The sequence below is a fragment of the Echiichthys vipera genome (assembly GCF_963691815.1).
Source record: "Echiichthys vipera genome assembly, chromosome: 18".
NCBI classification, from domain to species: Eukaryota; Metazoa; Chordata; class Actinopteri; order Perciformes; family Trachinidae; genus Echiichthys; species Echiichthys vipera.
The window spans coordinates 17396132-17411744 of NC_139843.1; the positions used below are offsets into that span (position 1 = coordinate 17396132).

The 15613-nt window shown below is 41.4% G+C and overlaps 1 protein-coding gene across 1 annotated transcript in view; it reads right to left on the minus strand.

Annotated features, from left to right (window-relative positions):
• snx29 (sorting nexin 29) overlaps positions 1 to 15613 on the minus strand; it is a 156850-nt gene that overhangs the window by 109401 nt on the left and 31836 nt on the right. Inside the window, exon 14 of the mRNA XM_083933406.1 lies at positions 8284 to 8369. Within this exon, the coding sequence (XP_083789532.1) occupies positions 8284 to 8369 (86 nt within the window). The remainder of the gene's footprint in view (positions 1 to 8283; positions 8370 to 15613) is intronic.

A 15613-nucleotide genomic window follows, 5' to 3' on the forward strand; every position in this document is an offset into this window, starting at 1 on the left:
CCTTTTTGTAGATGATTTCATAGTTGAAACAAGTAAAAGAGTTTTGCTTTCAGTTAGATCTACCTGGTTGTGCTATTGTAGGAACATATATGTAAGGGGGCTTTCAAAACAGCAAATATATTCATAAAAATTTGGATTGGCAAACAGACAGTGGCAGACTCTCCCGGACGATTCCTTGAGGAACGGACACTTATGGGCAAAGGTGCAGCTCACAGGCTTTCATACCCATGAAAGCAATGAGGAAGTCAGGCACTACAGCTTGTTTTCTTTTAGGAAAAACACCTGCTGTGTTTCTCTCTTTCCCCACCGGCTAAAGAAACAAAATGAAAACTCACATATTATTTTTACACATATTGTTTCGTGTGCTTGAGTTGTTTGTATTGTTTACATGTACTTACTGTAATCAGGGCGACCTTGAAAAAGAGAGCTTGCTCTCAATGGCCCTCCTTGTTTGAAATAAAGGTTTGATGACGATGATGAATAAGGCAGGGCAATAATTTGTTATTCCTAGTGCAGTGCCCATTGGCTCCCGCTATTGCTGTTTGCAGTAGTGTCGGGGGTTGCGTGCCCGTTTGGAGCTTGTTGCTGTTTGGAATGAGTGCCCATTCAGAGCGGGCAGATTGCATGGCCCCAGGAAGTGCTGCTTGAAGCGTTCTAGAGAAACCATTCATCTGATCGACTTTATGCTCAACACTGCCCCTGCTTGGGTTCTCAGTAATATAACTGCCTGTGGACAAAGATTACTTCCTTTATAGTTGGATGCTGCTGGTACAGCACCACCTGCAAATATGCCATAGCCACTCAGAAATCATATCTGCACGTGTCGATGAAATGTGGTTTCAATAGCACTAAATGTTCAGACGAAAACAGTATTGAACATTCAAAATCTGAAAAGGTTACTTTTTTCATCCTTGGTCCATAGTTCTGCACAACATTTGGTGATGGTTTCTCAATATTTCTAGGAGGAGTAACGAAGAACAAATCTGGACACAATTCAAACAGGATGTAAATCAATCTAGACACAAATGGGGGTGGCTTGTATGAATAGATTTGTCTGGACCCACGGAATACAGAAAATAAAGATTTTGTTTCTGAGACTTAGAGGCTAAACATTCATTTTGTATCATTCATTCATTTATATAGCACCACTATGTGACCAAATCTGACAGTGCACACCATTGGGTCCCCAGCAATACACCCGCCAAGTGTGAAGTAGATCGGATGAGCGGTTCCTGAGATATGCAAGGGACAAACAGAAAGACAGAAAGACAATTCCTTGCTTTATAGTTATATGGTTTTAGTTTGACAAAGAATAAAAACAGAAATGTTCCTGGACATGACAGTGCATGAGCTCCAGAATCTCCATCAACTGTCAACGAATGGGCTGAGACAGTTGAAGGTGATCAGCCATGAGACAGTGAACAGAAAGATACGAGGCCAGAGGCCATCTCTGAACATATCATGTGACAAATGTTCCACACATTGATGTCAACGGAGCCATCTGATATATACGGATGCTGTAATAATATTAATAAGCGCTGCCTATTACTGATGGGGTTTGCAGTGCAGTTCTTGCTTTTACTTTTTTTGATTTTGTTTCTTCCACTGAACTTGTAAAGAGATCGACAGAGGAGAAACTGTGACCTCTTGATTGGATTTTGGACATTAAAGCATGTGATCATGTTCTAGTAGAACCTAAAAAATCTAACAATATGGGAGCTTTAAGGATGAGCCATCATTATATTGTACAACAGAATAAATAAGCAAAATCACCATAAAAAAAATTAATTATCCAGTTATGCAGCAGCTAATGACATGAGATTTCACAGGAATCATAGTAACGCCGCACTCTTCCAGCTTGAGAGTTTTCCAGGTACAAAACAGTTAGAGAAAGACTATCAGAGCAAGCAATGAAGAAACAATTTGTTACTGTAAATCAAGCTTGAACAAACGCTGATTGTGACATTAAACCACTGATTTAAAAGCAGAGAGTGTAAGTAAGGACTTTCACGGTTATATAAACAGCATTTTCTTTACAGATTTAGTATAAAGATAACATTGCGATGATTGCGTTAAGGACTCCGACAGAAGGGCAGTAAGTCGAAAGACAGAGTCGAAAGATGCATCAGATGGGAATCTACACCCCGCTGGAGTGCTTTCCCTCCTCAGCGACGCTTTTCCATATTTATATCTGGGAGAGGGGGACGAGATGACACCCAGCAGGCTTCGGCATTAAGCGAGATGATTAACTGCTCCATCCAGGTGATAGAATCTGTCACACACCCCTGCTGAGCCCGCATGATGCGGCAGAGGCATAAATCCATACGTGCGAGAATTGGGGCGGTGACCACCTGGCCCCACCAGTGACAAACAATATGCGACGTTGCCTCTTGTGCCAGGTAAATAAACAGTGTCAGTTGAATTTATTGCCATATATAAAAACACAAACAGACCACCCTCTGCTGAAAAAATGAAAGTCCTCCACACCTTTGAGCTGGTAAACATGCCCAGTGTTGGACTAAGACCTGAGAGGCCAAACAACGTAAGCTGTTATGATCTGCGGCTAAGTGTGTGGGCACAATTAAGCTCAATTCACAGAGAGAATGACTCATCATTTGCTCTTTTACAGTTGGCCTTCTGGGACGTAAATAACTTCATAACATAAACCACTTACACACTAGTTACAACAGTCTCATACCCACCTACGGCCGCTAATGCACATTTTAAATTAGGACACACGCACACATGCACAGGCGCACACACACACACACACACACACACACATACACACACGCACACGCACACGCACACGCACATTTGCCCTGACAAAACATATACCTCCACACATTTGCTCAATAATGACCCCCCTCTCGCCACTATGACCTGTGTTTCTCAAATTACCCCCAAACACACTTGAGTAATGAAAATACACCTCCATAATAACACATTTACACAGACATGCACACCAGCCCAATTGTTGGTTTTAACAGCCCAACAAAACACCAACTTCACAGTTTTTATTAACATGCTAACACACCTTTTATGCAAACACGAGGCAGGCTTTTGCACATAAACAAAAACACAGTGGGCACACGCAAGCACACACACAGATGATATCTTACAGCATGATGCCTGACCTCCCAGAGGCCCTACAAGGGCAACACGGAGCGCACAGAGGGACAATAAACGCAGATCTATGTGTGTAATGAATAAGTTACACGCTCCTATTAGGGCAGGCAGCGGTGACAAATGCCTCTCATTCACTCATTAGGCCACTGGCTGTCGGAGAAGGCAAGAGAGACCAAGGCAGAGCAAGGGAGGCTTATTGGGTTTTAAACGGCCGTGTAATCCATTTCCTTATTGGAGATGAATAAGCTGCCGTCCGCGGCAGGTTTATTTATGGACGAATTAAACACGTACGCAGTCACAGGCAAATAGCAGAATGAATCAAAGGTTTGCCACTATTCACATCTAATAGTGGTCAGGAAAACACAGGTGAGATTGGAGAAACGAAAAGAAGCAGAAATACAGAAACTAAACAATAAAATGACAGGATTATCTTTGTTTCAACCATTCCATTTTTTTAAACTCCAAAGAAATATTTACAGAGTTAAAATATTGGAACGGTTGAAACAAAGATAATCCTGTGATTCTCAATTTCCTTTTTATATCTTAAGGTCACTCCTTCTCATTTTTGCCATTTCCACAAGAAAGAGCAGTAATGTAAAGGAATAATGGACTGTCTGGATAAAAATGAGATGAAATAGAGGTATTACAAAGCTCTCGACAAAGAAATGGAAGAGAGGGAATTCCATCTTGCCAGAGTAACTGCCCTCTGACCTGTTATCTATCTCCTTGAGTGTCCTCGGTGTGCCCAGCCAGCACTTAACAGGTTAATCACTCATGATCCCTATCCTGCCACTAGCAGGCCAATCTTTTTGATATACAGCATGGCTGACCACGTGGGCTGATCAGCCATCTCAGAGGGAGGAGGTGGAGCCCGTATACTCAGGTTCAGTGACTATTTCCCCGGGGAATCAGCCCACTGGGAAAAGTAGTCAGTCAAACAGCAGCCGGTCAACCATCCAGCCATTAAACCTTCCCCTGGGAGAATAAAACGCCTTGAAACATTATGTCCCAAGAGACGTGTTTCCACTAAGGATGAGACAGAGGCAGGTTCTCTGAGAAAACAAATGTCAATGCCCTTGTTTCCACTCCTGACCCTCCATCATTGCACCAATAGGCTTCCAAGACAAGAGCGTTCTCTCTCAAGGCACACACACGTCCTAAACACTTACTATTTCTCATACACTCACCATGGTTAAGTCAATGGAGTGCCACTAAAACCACTACTTCTCCTAGTGACCTATGCATCCAGAGCCTGAGAGGAGAGCCGTCATGTTCATATCAAGCGGCAACCTCCCGGTGAGTCAATCCCCATAGACCCCCATGTTAAAATACCAACTTTACAGCAGAAATAAACATGTTTTCAACCTGATAAAAAATGTTTTTGGTCTCTATAGCTAATGTCCCCTCACTGGTTAGTGGAGTCTATGAGAAAATGACCCTTCTTCTCAGCTGAGTCATTACCTCAGTAAACATTTTCCTCATGAGTTTTAAGTCTTTCTTTAAAATACAGCGTGATGTTCGTTTTGTACATATTGCTCCTATTCAGAGTAAAATAGACGACAAAGAAGGGTATGCTTTTGGGCATGGCTACCCTGTGATTGACAGGTCACCATGCTAGCGGCAGGATAGAGGTTAATAATGCATATCCATGGCATTGCATACATTAAAATAGCTGTGAACTTGCTTTTGCGTCTTGTCTTTGTTTTCGTCCTAGAACTATGATCTTTCTCATATTTGCAATTAACTTTCAGTTTATTTAAGTTAATTGCAAGCTAACATTTTGGTCACTTAAAATTGTCTTATTTAGCGTTCAGTTTCATCTTGCTAACGAAGCTAACACAGGCTGGTAACTTAAGAGAAACAGACGATTTTCAACTGGCTCTGTCACTGCAGCACAGACGGCACATACAGATGAACATCGCCAGCAGCCAGTCCGCCGAATGATTTGCGTTTCCCTCGTCAGAGTTTTGCTTAGCGACATTGGAACGACACAGGATTTAGCGCTCAGCTCCTCCCTCTTGTCCAAATATGGTCTCTTACAGTTTCAAAAAACCTAAATGGCAACAAATGTGTATTATACAAACCCATTGGTGACTTTACGGTGGCTACCTCCATCAGTTTAATACAGCCTATGGTCACACACAGAGAAAAATGGAGAATCAGGGAAAAATTATGAAACTGGTATCAAACATCTGGTTGATAGAATGTATTTTATGGGGTATGTCAACATAACAAGGACTGGGGTTAGGCAAGATGTCAGATTGCATCATGGGAAGTTTATTTGAAACTTATTGCTAAGAACTGACCTCCTACTAGCACCTGTACAAGTATAATAAATACTGTAGGTGTGCAAAGGAGTCAGTAGCCTCAGTGATTTATAGAAAAATCTCCAATACTGCTCCTTCAAGGCCACCGATTTACGTTAAAAAAAACTTGTTAAGACTTATTACATTTGTGCAAACCTTCAAGCATCTTCAAGAGCCATGGGAACTGAGTAAAAGTGGGTTAGTGTGGGCGTGATAATTCTACATGTGCTGCTCGCCGTCACTCCCTAGAGATTTCTCTTCATCTAACTCGGCTTTACAGCAAACACGACTGTCACTGTTACACTACGAGTCCTCTGGGGTTCGGCTAATGGCTTCCCCTAATGACGTACACACATACAAATGCACACAGACACATAGGTATGTACATGCACCTATCTGGAGCACTTAAGCGTTTGACTCACTTTGACGTTACACAAATTGGATCTACACTAAAGTGACATGTAAAGCATTGGTCCTGTTGTCTACTATAGGGACATATGGAGATTTTCAAAATGGATTTAAGCACGTACCGCACATTTGTACAGTATTTATACACATTCATATAAAGAACACAGAGCAACACAAACATACTGTTTTCTCATATGCAAGTGTAAGTAGAGAGGGGAAATCCCCCAAAACAAACAGAGATAGACGGCATCACGCAACAATGATTATCACACCTCTGAAACAGTAGAAAGGAGAACTGTCTTTTGTGGGATGTCAGTGGGGCTGACGGCGCCTGGGGAGCGTTGGAGAGATCACGTCTGCAGCACTATCATTAGACAGGAGAGGTTTCAAAAAGGCAGCGCACTGATCACGGGGAAGCACACTGACAGCACATGAAAAAGAGCCGCTTGTGTATAAATTCATTCGTCTTTTTTTCCCCCCTCCTGATTTTTGCTCCCCCCTAAACTGCTCACACGTTATTCCTTCTCCTCTACTCCCATTTCACACACACACACACAAACAAACACACACACTAGCAGACTGTGGTAGTCAACATCAAAGTGTGATGGAACGAGGCACATCATTAGCAGGAGAAGACAGAGGCGAGGGAGGATGAAATCATTTAGACGCCACTGTGGAGAGGGAATTACTACGCCTGTCGGGATGAGTGGAGTGGGGATGGAAGGAGAGGTAAAGACAAGAGGGATGAAGGAGCGTTGAAGAGGGTAAAATGATGAGAGAATGAATAGCCAACATAAGCGAGAAAGAAAATGACTGGCGGTAAAACAAGAAGGGCAAAAAAACAAACAAAAAAAAAAAGTCCCCTCCCTGCTGTCCCCACCGGAGCCAGCAGTCCAGGTGGCCGTGTTTGACAGGCTAAAACCAGGTAATTGCCCGGAACCAAAGGGATGAAATATGAAGCGGTCGTGATGTTTTATACATGACCGAGCTGCATGGGTCTGTGTTTGGTTAACATGTGGAGGTTGCACACTAAATTACTTCATCTTTTTCAGAAAATATATCACATGTTTTTGATCCAGCTTTGGAAGGTGTCATGGAGGAAAACACTTTTGAGAGATTTGTTGATTTCATACAACTTGGACCTTGTTTGAGTCCTTTTGGCCACCATTCCTTCATGTAGGTACAAATGTACAAACACCAGCAATAGGAACATCAGATAAGTAAGAAACCAACCTACCTTTGGCAAATTTATTAGGAAGACAACACGAAGGAAAATGGTTAAATTATTACCTGTTGTTAGTAAAGCCCGACCGATATGGGATTTTTAATACAGATTTTAGAGGAGGATAATTTGCAGATTAAATTTAAAATTGACTGATTGGTGTGGATTTTGCACCGATATGACTCTGCAAAGGTACTCAGAAGGCTGCTTTCTTAAACAAGCAGCGTTAGTAAAGAATATTTAACATTCTAGAAATTAACAATGAGAAAATACAAAATAAATAGCTTAATATAACTGTATGATCAGTTTCAGCCAATTGCAGACCATTTAAATGAAAAACTACATTATGAATGTCCTGGGCAGAGCCAAATGATGATATTTTCTGTCACTAAAGTTTTTTCCATATTGAGATATAGATGTCCAAATAATGTGAAAGAGGATTTTATACATCCAACTTCCATTTTGACCAACCATACTACCTTAGCTACCCGTCTGCCTTCTGTTTTATCACTGATGGAAATGATAACAAAAATGATGTAATGAACTTTTTTTTCCATGTCTTCTTCCGTCTAAATAAATAAATGAGAACACGGTCACTCAAATCCACGCTGGACTTATGATGCATCACTAAAAAGATTTATAGCACCACATAGTTGTTTGTTATTATGACCGCTTTAATACAATAAAACGTCATTAACTTGATATTACAAAGTTCTACATATCCCTTTACCTCTCTCTCTCTCACAAACACATAAACCCTCCGGGGCGTCACAGATAACAGCTCTCCGTTCTATCCCCCAAAATGCAATTAGCCATTATGTGGCCCTCTATAATCTGCCATGTTCATTTTATTTGCCTTTGATACAGCAGGGGCTTATCTCGCTATAGTCTTTGCACAGAGCGCCGCTTACAACCCCCGGCAACACAAACACAAAGTCAAAGTTATCAAATCTACCCAAAAACTAAAAAGGAAAGATAAGTCAGGGTAAGAGAATAGTTTCGCACTGTGAAAACGGAGGTCAGTCATCTGAGCCCCTGAGAAATGCATCAGAACTGATCTGGGATCTGGAGGAAACTGATGACCTTATTTTTTTTATCTAGAAGCGTTTCTATTTGAGAGCAGAATAGATGGACTGGGACACAGATATGAAATCTAATATCAGGTCATAATGATGCAGCGCGTGTGTGCGTGTGTGCGTGCGTGCGTGTGTGGTTTACCATCATCGCCCTGGCTCCCCTCTCTCTTCAGCATCTGTACCGCCCCCACATACTTCTTCAACTGGACCTTCAGGACTTCATTCTCCCTGCACGCACAAACACACACACAGACACAGACACACACACACAGACACTAACATTATATGCAAGCATTTCCGAATTTTGAATGTAAAGTATCCTTGCTTTAATTCATAAAAGACGAGATTCATACTCCTGTCCATTTAGACAAAGTAATAATCTGCTGACTGGTTGTCACCGTAAAAATGCTTCCATGCACAGAGTGGCAAAAGGCATATTTTCTGTCCAACAACTCTGGGAGCTGCATCAAGTTGGTAGCAGGAAGTTGTTTACGCTGTTTCATGACAGCATGCTGTAGAAGGAGACAGTGTGTAACTGGCTGTGACATCTTGTCACCTGTGGAACAGTGAAAATAAAAAATCTAATCCAGGTGGTCAGACTGAGGTTTATTTACAGAGATGTGGCTTGACTCCCTTTTTTAACCAGCCGAAAGCACAGTGGCAATCAGGTCAGTAACAGGTGGACTGGCTAAGCACTTGTGTTTATAAATCTTTAAAAAATAAATTTGATTTTCAAAAAGGTGTAAATTCCTGGTTGAAACACATTAAAGATGCACTGAGGATCCGATTATCAAAACTAGCTGTGTAGGTATGTATAAGCTTCAAAAACAGATTCACTGTGTTTGCATGTGAATTCAAACAGTAAGCAAACAGGTGGCAGGATAACAGAATTATTATTTTCTGAAGATACGCTGCAAACCTATGCAAAGAAGAGTATTATTGGTAACCACGGGTGCTTGCAGAAGTATCAACACACACAGCTTTCAACACGTTATGCGGACCTGCAGCTCAAGAGGGCTGATTGGTTGATTCACCGCCAAACTGGAGACAGAAAAGGTAAAGGTCACACGGTATAAATATAAAAGATGCGTCTCCAAATGATCCCACACATGTTCGCCTACATCCAGCCTGCAGAAGCATAATTCCAGCTTCAGTCCAAAATTGATTGTCAAGACATTGATGTTTGGGGATCAAGCAATGTAAAAAGGTGGCTTTTTCAGCATGTGAATATCAAGAATTATGTACAAAACAAGTGATAATTTGTAGTCCAAGGGAAGTATTGTATGACAATATGCAATACATAATGGCTGAGTGTATAAACTGTACACTGTATACGCTAACCACAACGTCCGGGGTTTTATTCCAAATTCCCCTAAAAAGTCAATAAATAGAAATGATTTTCCTGAATTTGGAGTGAAGGACTGACCAACTGGACTGGCCCTGACCTCAACCACATTTGATATGGGATCTAATAGATTTCAGGAAGAAGAGGATGACGGCTTTCCAACCTCTGTGCATTCTGGGAAGGGATGTGGAGGCTGTGAAGGATTACAAGTACCTGGGTGTTACCATCAACCACAGACTAGATTGGAGCTCTAACACTGAAGCTGTTTACAAGAAGGGGATGAGCAGACGTTACTTCCTGAGGAAGCTGAGATCCTTCAACGTGTGCAGCAAGATGTTGGAGATCTTTTATCAGTCTGTGGTGGCCAATATACTTTTCTTTGCTGTGGTTTGTTGGGGAAGCAGCATTGGCGCCAGCGACACCAACAGACTCAACAAACTGATCAGGAAGGCTGGCTCTGTGATTGGCTGCAAACAGGACACTCTGGAGGCTGTGGTGGAGAGGAGGACACTGAAAAAACTGTTATCCATCATGGATAATCCTCTCCACCCTCTCCAACTCACACTGGTCAGACAGCGGAGCACCTTCTCCAAAAGGCTGCTTCAGCTTCGCTGTCGTAGCAACAGATTCAGGAAATCTTTCCTGCCACAATCCATCTTTTTATAATAACTCTTTCACCTCTGCCTGACAGAGAACTCTGCTCTCTCTACTGTTTTTTTGTTTGTTTTGTATATATTATTATTGTTATAGTATATTTTGCATATTTTGTTGTACATATTATTGTTTATTGTTTATAGCCGACTGTGCACTGTATACAGTATATACACTATGTATATATTGGATTCTATTTATGTTATGTACAAAGTGTTTATTTGCTGACCCACTACTGCTGTTACAAAATAATTTCACAGTCTGGAATCATTAAAGTAATTCTATTCTATTTTTATATCTGCAGGAAGACAGGTCTCATCAGCTAAAATCAGTGCTCAACCTCAATAATGCTCTTGTGGCTAAAAGAGATGATGTGCTGATTTAGATCCAGCTCGGACACAGTGTTTGGCTTCCCTCCATGGCCGTTGCACACGGGGCTCTGAGCATAGGAGGTCTGTTGAAATCGGTTGGAGTCATCTCCAATAAATGCATAATTTGCCGGATTTGGGTTGACCTCTGCTCCTCCACTGTGTGGGGATTTCTACCATGGAGGGAAGCCAGACAATGTTCATCTATACACACTAAAACAACTTTTCCTTGACTTTAATGGAAAGCATAGTGAGGTAAAGGAAAGATGTGAGGGAGAATTCATAAGGGCTTAGGAAAAGACGGCTGTGGTGCAAAGAGAATCCAACTACACTTGCATTCGGCTATGCAATGTTCTGAAGATGGACTACGCATCTTGGATACATGGAATTGAAATAATATAAGGAATAGGGGCTACCAGTCACAAGTGAAACACAATGACTGTCACATTGATGATGGCTGCTCATGCTCAGCCTCCTGTCCACTGTCCATATTTATCCACATTAATCCCAATTAGTTTTACTGAATGAAAACAATAGTTAAATGTATGTGTGTATTGGCATATTGTTTGTTTTCATGAGCCGCGGAATGGTGTGTCACTTTAAATGTTACTGCCCCAAGGAATTGTGGGAAGGCATTATCTCCTTTCCTTTTGCAAAGGATGGTCCGGTGTACCCTATGCTAAAGGAGATAAGAAAGTCTAGCACCTTTGCTTTCTTATTTAGAGAATTCGACCAGCTCTTATCACGGCTGTTACTTGGATTCTTCCGAGTGATTTCACTCAGGAACTTAGGAATCTTCCAAAGCAAAAAGGACTATTCGTCCATAGCCACAGTTTATGTGGAAGACGCAGTTTAATGGTCAGAGTTACAACACAGTTGAGCCACAGTCCTACATTTGCACTGCTCAGATTGGTGGTTGTGTGTGTGTGTGTGTGTGTGTGTGTGTGTGTGTGTGTGTGTGTGTGTGTGTGTGTGTGTGTGTGTGTGTGTGTGTGTGTGTGTGTGTGTGTGTGTGTGTGTGTGTGTGTGTGTGTGTGTGTGTGTGTGTGTGTGTGTGTGTGTGTGTTTGACTGCAAATGAGGACACAAACGCAAAGACAGAGTGATAAAGAAACAATGTGAGAGACAGAGGCAGTCTCTTTACAAGCCGTAACCAGTTGAACATCATCGACTTTGGGGAGGAAATCAATCAAGAGTTGGAGTGTGCCTTTATGCCCTTGGCAGTTAAATTTAACAGCCTTTGTCTTGCTCCGCCGCCGTACCCCCACCCCTCATTCTCTACGGGTGATTTTCAGTGCCCTGCTTATCAGCCCTCATTCCCCACCAACAAAAGAGGTGCCTGCTGGGAGTCCTGCTGAATCCACACAACGAGCTCTCCGAGGAGCCGTCCACGTCGTCGTTATCAGAACCACCCGCAGCACAGACGCTGTTCCAGCCTGATTAAATTATAGCTCATATACACCGCTTGCTCTAAGTGTGCGTTTGTGTTGGGGCTCTGGGAGATATGCAGACATTCTGATGCGTCTCATTTTACTACGAATAAGTTTGTGTCTGTCGTTACACAAGCAGGCAGATTACAGCATTTGACAAAATGTGAGTGAAGTGGCACTGATACTTGACGCACAGGTAAACAATGCACTTTTAGCGAAGGTAGAGCTTTTACCTATCAATAAGTCGATTACTTTAGCTCTTTTGTCCTCTGTTGCTATCAGACAGAGACACTTATGACAAAGATGACATGTGTCCACTTAGTACTTACTGCCTAGTGATGTTGGTCGACCTTTTGAAGACGTTATTAAATCATTATTATTATCATTCATACATTTTAATCTCCGACAAAATAAAAACTAGCCTGGTGCAAACAAATTCAGTGTTGTCATGGAGATATGACCTAAACATACAGACTAGAATGTTTTTTTGTACCAGGCCTTAAATAGGTTGAATTATGCTGTGAAAACAGTCTGTTTAACATAGGGGACAATGAGAAACTGCTCTATTATGAAACCTGTTCTTAGTGGACACTCTGCAAAACTGCCTTTTATTGGCACTTCCACATTGGATGATCCTAGAATTCGTTGTGGTTGGGGCTTGGTCATATCAGTAACTGCCTTTTACTTTGTGCTCTGATGCTAACTTGAGAGAAGGGTCGAATTCAGTGGAATATAGTCAAACTAATCCTAACTAACAATTTGCAGAAATGCCCAACTGGTACAAATAGAAGCCCAAATTATCATCAAAGCCATCCCCAAAAATGTTTTACCTACCATAGAAAAAGAAGTCCCATTGGGTGGAAAATTGCCCAATCTGGCAAAACTGGCAGCACCAAACAGCAAGTTAGCAAGTAGCTAGCTGGCGAACATAGCGGAGCATTTAGCAGCTAAAGAGCCAGATATTTCCCTCAAGCTTATAAGGTGTTGTCATCTCAGTTTGTTTACAGCCTGTTCTGTTGCCCACTAAGTGGCAAAAGAAAAAATAAATGAATTCAGTTAAGAATACAGTTGAGACTACTATTACTTTTCATAGCAAGAAAGCACAAGTGTTACGAACATTAACGAAGGGCCTGTACCAGGAGCTGGCTGACCTCATAGGGTTACTAATTACACCTGGGTTTTCTTCTGTGAGGCCATGTTGAACCTTACAGCAGGTTCAAAGTTTGCAATGTTTCTAGCAACCTACAGCACAAGAACCCAGAGTTGACAGGGTTTTTGATTGAACATGTTAACACACTGCAACAAAGATCTGTGAGCCCTTTCTTACCGGCTCCATCAGTCCCGCTTTTTAAAATTCATTATGTACCTACATCATTTCAACAGTTCTAATGGCTCACCAAAATTTAAGATGATGCCATTAGATACAAATTTCCAAAGCTTTTCCGTTAAGAACACTAATGTTTATTCAGTCTTCTTCGTTCTGAGAATAATTTATTCACAGAAAACTTTCATTGCTCTGAATAAATGGTTCTCTAAAAAAACAATACTTTCATTTGGTTTTCAGGTTACGACATCCTGATAATGAACACGGTCTGTTGAATTATTGATCACTCTGCTGATGTAATGTGCTTGCAACGCTCGTTATGAAAAACAAAAGGAACAGGAAAAATGTCACCTTGTGACATAAACTGCAGCCTTGTTAGCCACTAAAAGGATTATAACTAATCAGGCGTATCAGCCTAGCTTGTTATTACAGGGACAGGTTTTTAGGTAATGATTCCAATTGCAGATGTATTAAAGGGGACATATTATGCTAATCTTCAGGTGCATATTCTTCATACTTTGTATCTACTACTAGAACATGTTTTAAAGTTCAGAAACACATTATATATCTCATAGTCTCATTGTTTGTCTGAATATACCTGTCTTCACCTTCTGTCTGAAACGCTTAATTTTAGTGACTGCCTCTTTAAGACCCCCATCCTGATAAAGCTCAGTCTGCTCTGATTGGTCAGCGTTTCCAGGTCTTCCACATCTGCGCTCTCAGCCCGGGAGGGACTGTAACATCACTGCAACAGCACCTTCTACCTTTATATAGTATAGTTGTGACATCACAACTGTAAAGAAATCCTGGCGGCTCGTTTAAAGACACAATTTCTGATACTCTGTGGATTGAGCGGTTTGTTACTTTCATGAACCTCAACCTGCTTTATAATGAAAACTCATTTTTTACAGTATGGGTCCTTTAAGATCTTTGGTCATCACATACTTTTTTACCTGGACTTTCTACCAACTTCTACATAATCTCAACTTGAGCCTAGGTTTAACCATGTATGGCTCCTTGCATAGTGACATATGCAACCCAAGACAAACATTCTTGTATATTTGTATTAGCCAATGGAGATACTGTACGAAATCCTGGCACAGGTGTAGATCACACCTACATGTAACAACATGCACCTACTATATAAGCAGTCTTGAGGGACATTTGTGGACGTGTTCATAGACTGCGGTCATTACTGAAGCTGTCAGTATAAGCAAGTGTCCTGCAGGTTATGAGCCGACATCGTTCCATCAACAGCCTCACCTGCTCAGTACATTTTCAAATCCAATTTCGGCGCAGACTGATAAAACATGAGCCAGAGGCGTAAAATACACCCTCTATGCCCTGTCTGTGTTGAAGTGGCTTCCCTCAGGTCCTCAGGTACAGCAGTACCACATGCTAAATCAAGCACATTACCTCTTGTTTCCCCCATGAGCCCTTATTAACCTGCTCATTACTGACAAGGAAACTCTCCAGCTCATGCCTCAACATCCCCAGACATTAAATGTTATTCCTTTTCTACCGTTTTTTTTCTTCATGTCTTGCATGCTTTTTTTTATCGTTAGGAGAAAATGCATGCCTTGCACCACATTAAGTATCATATTACGGGTCAAAGGCACATGTAATTTCACCTTAATGTGACACTTCCCTTTAGGGACGCAAGTATTCCATCAATTATTTTTACAATTTATCATTCAACCTTCATTTCAGAAAATAGTGAATAATTGCCCTCGAGGTGACATCCTTTTGCTTGTTTTGTCCAACCAATCAACTTACAATCATATAAAAGAGAGAAAAGCAGCAAATCCTTACTTTTTGTTTTAATAAAAGTAAGGATTGATTATTGAAGTTCTTGAAAATGTTCAGTCATAAACTGATTGATTAATAGCAACCTTGAGCAGTCAAACCAAGAAGTGTTCAACCCTCACCAGACACTGTCCTCATTTTAATACTTTGTAGTAACCTGACTCTGCCAGATGGATTGATTCGCATAATTCGCATTTGCTCTGCATATCCATCTGGGTACTCTTGAAGATGCAAAAATACTGGTTGTTGATTGGATTAACTATCTATCCATCACCAACACACGGGCCAAATCAACCAATCGATCAACGAAGTGTATAACGTATGAACAGAGCTTTGAGGCAAAGTAAACCATATCGGTAAAGGATATTTGCAGTTTGTGTAACGTGAATTTACGGATTAAAGGCACAATTTCAGGTGCCTGGTCCATATTCAAACAGAAGGACCCACGAGAAAAAAGCGCCAGTAAGCGGCTTGCTCGATAGCTGCGCTCATCTGATCCGCGGAAGCCAGTGTTTACACTGAACAGTCACTTCTCGTTGCGTCACACTT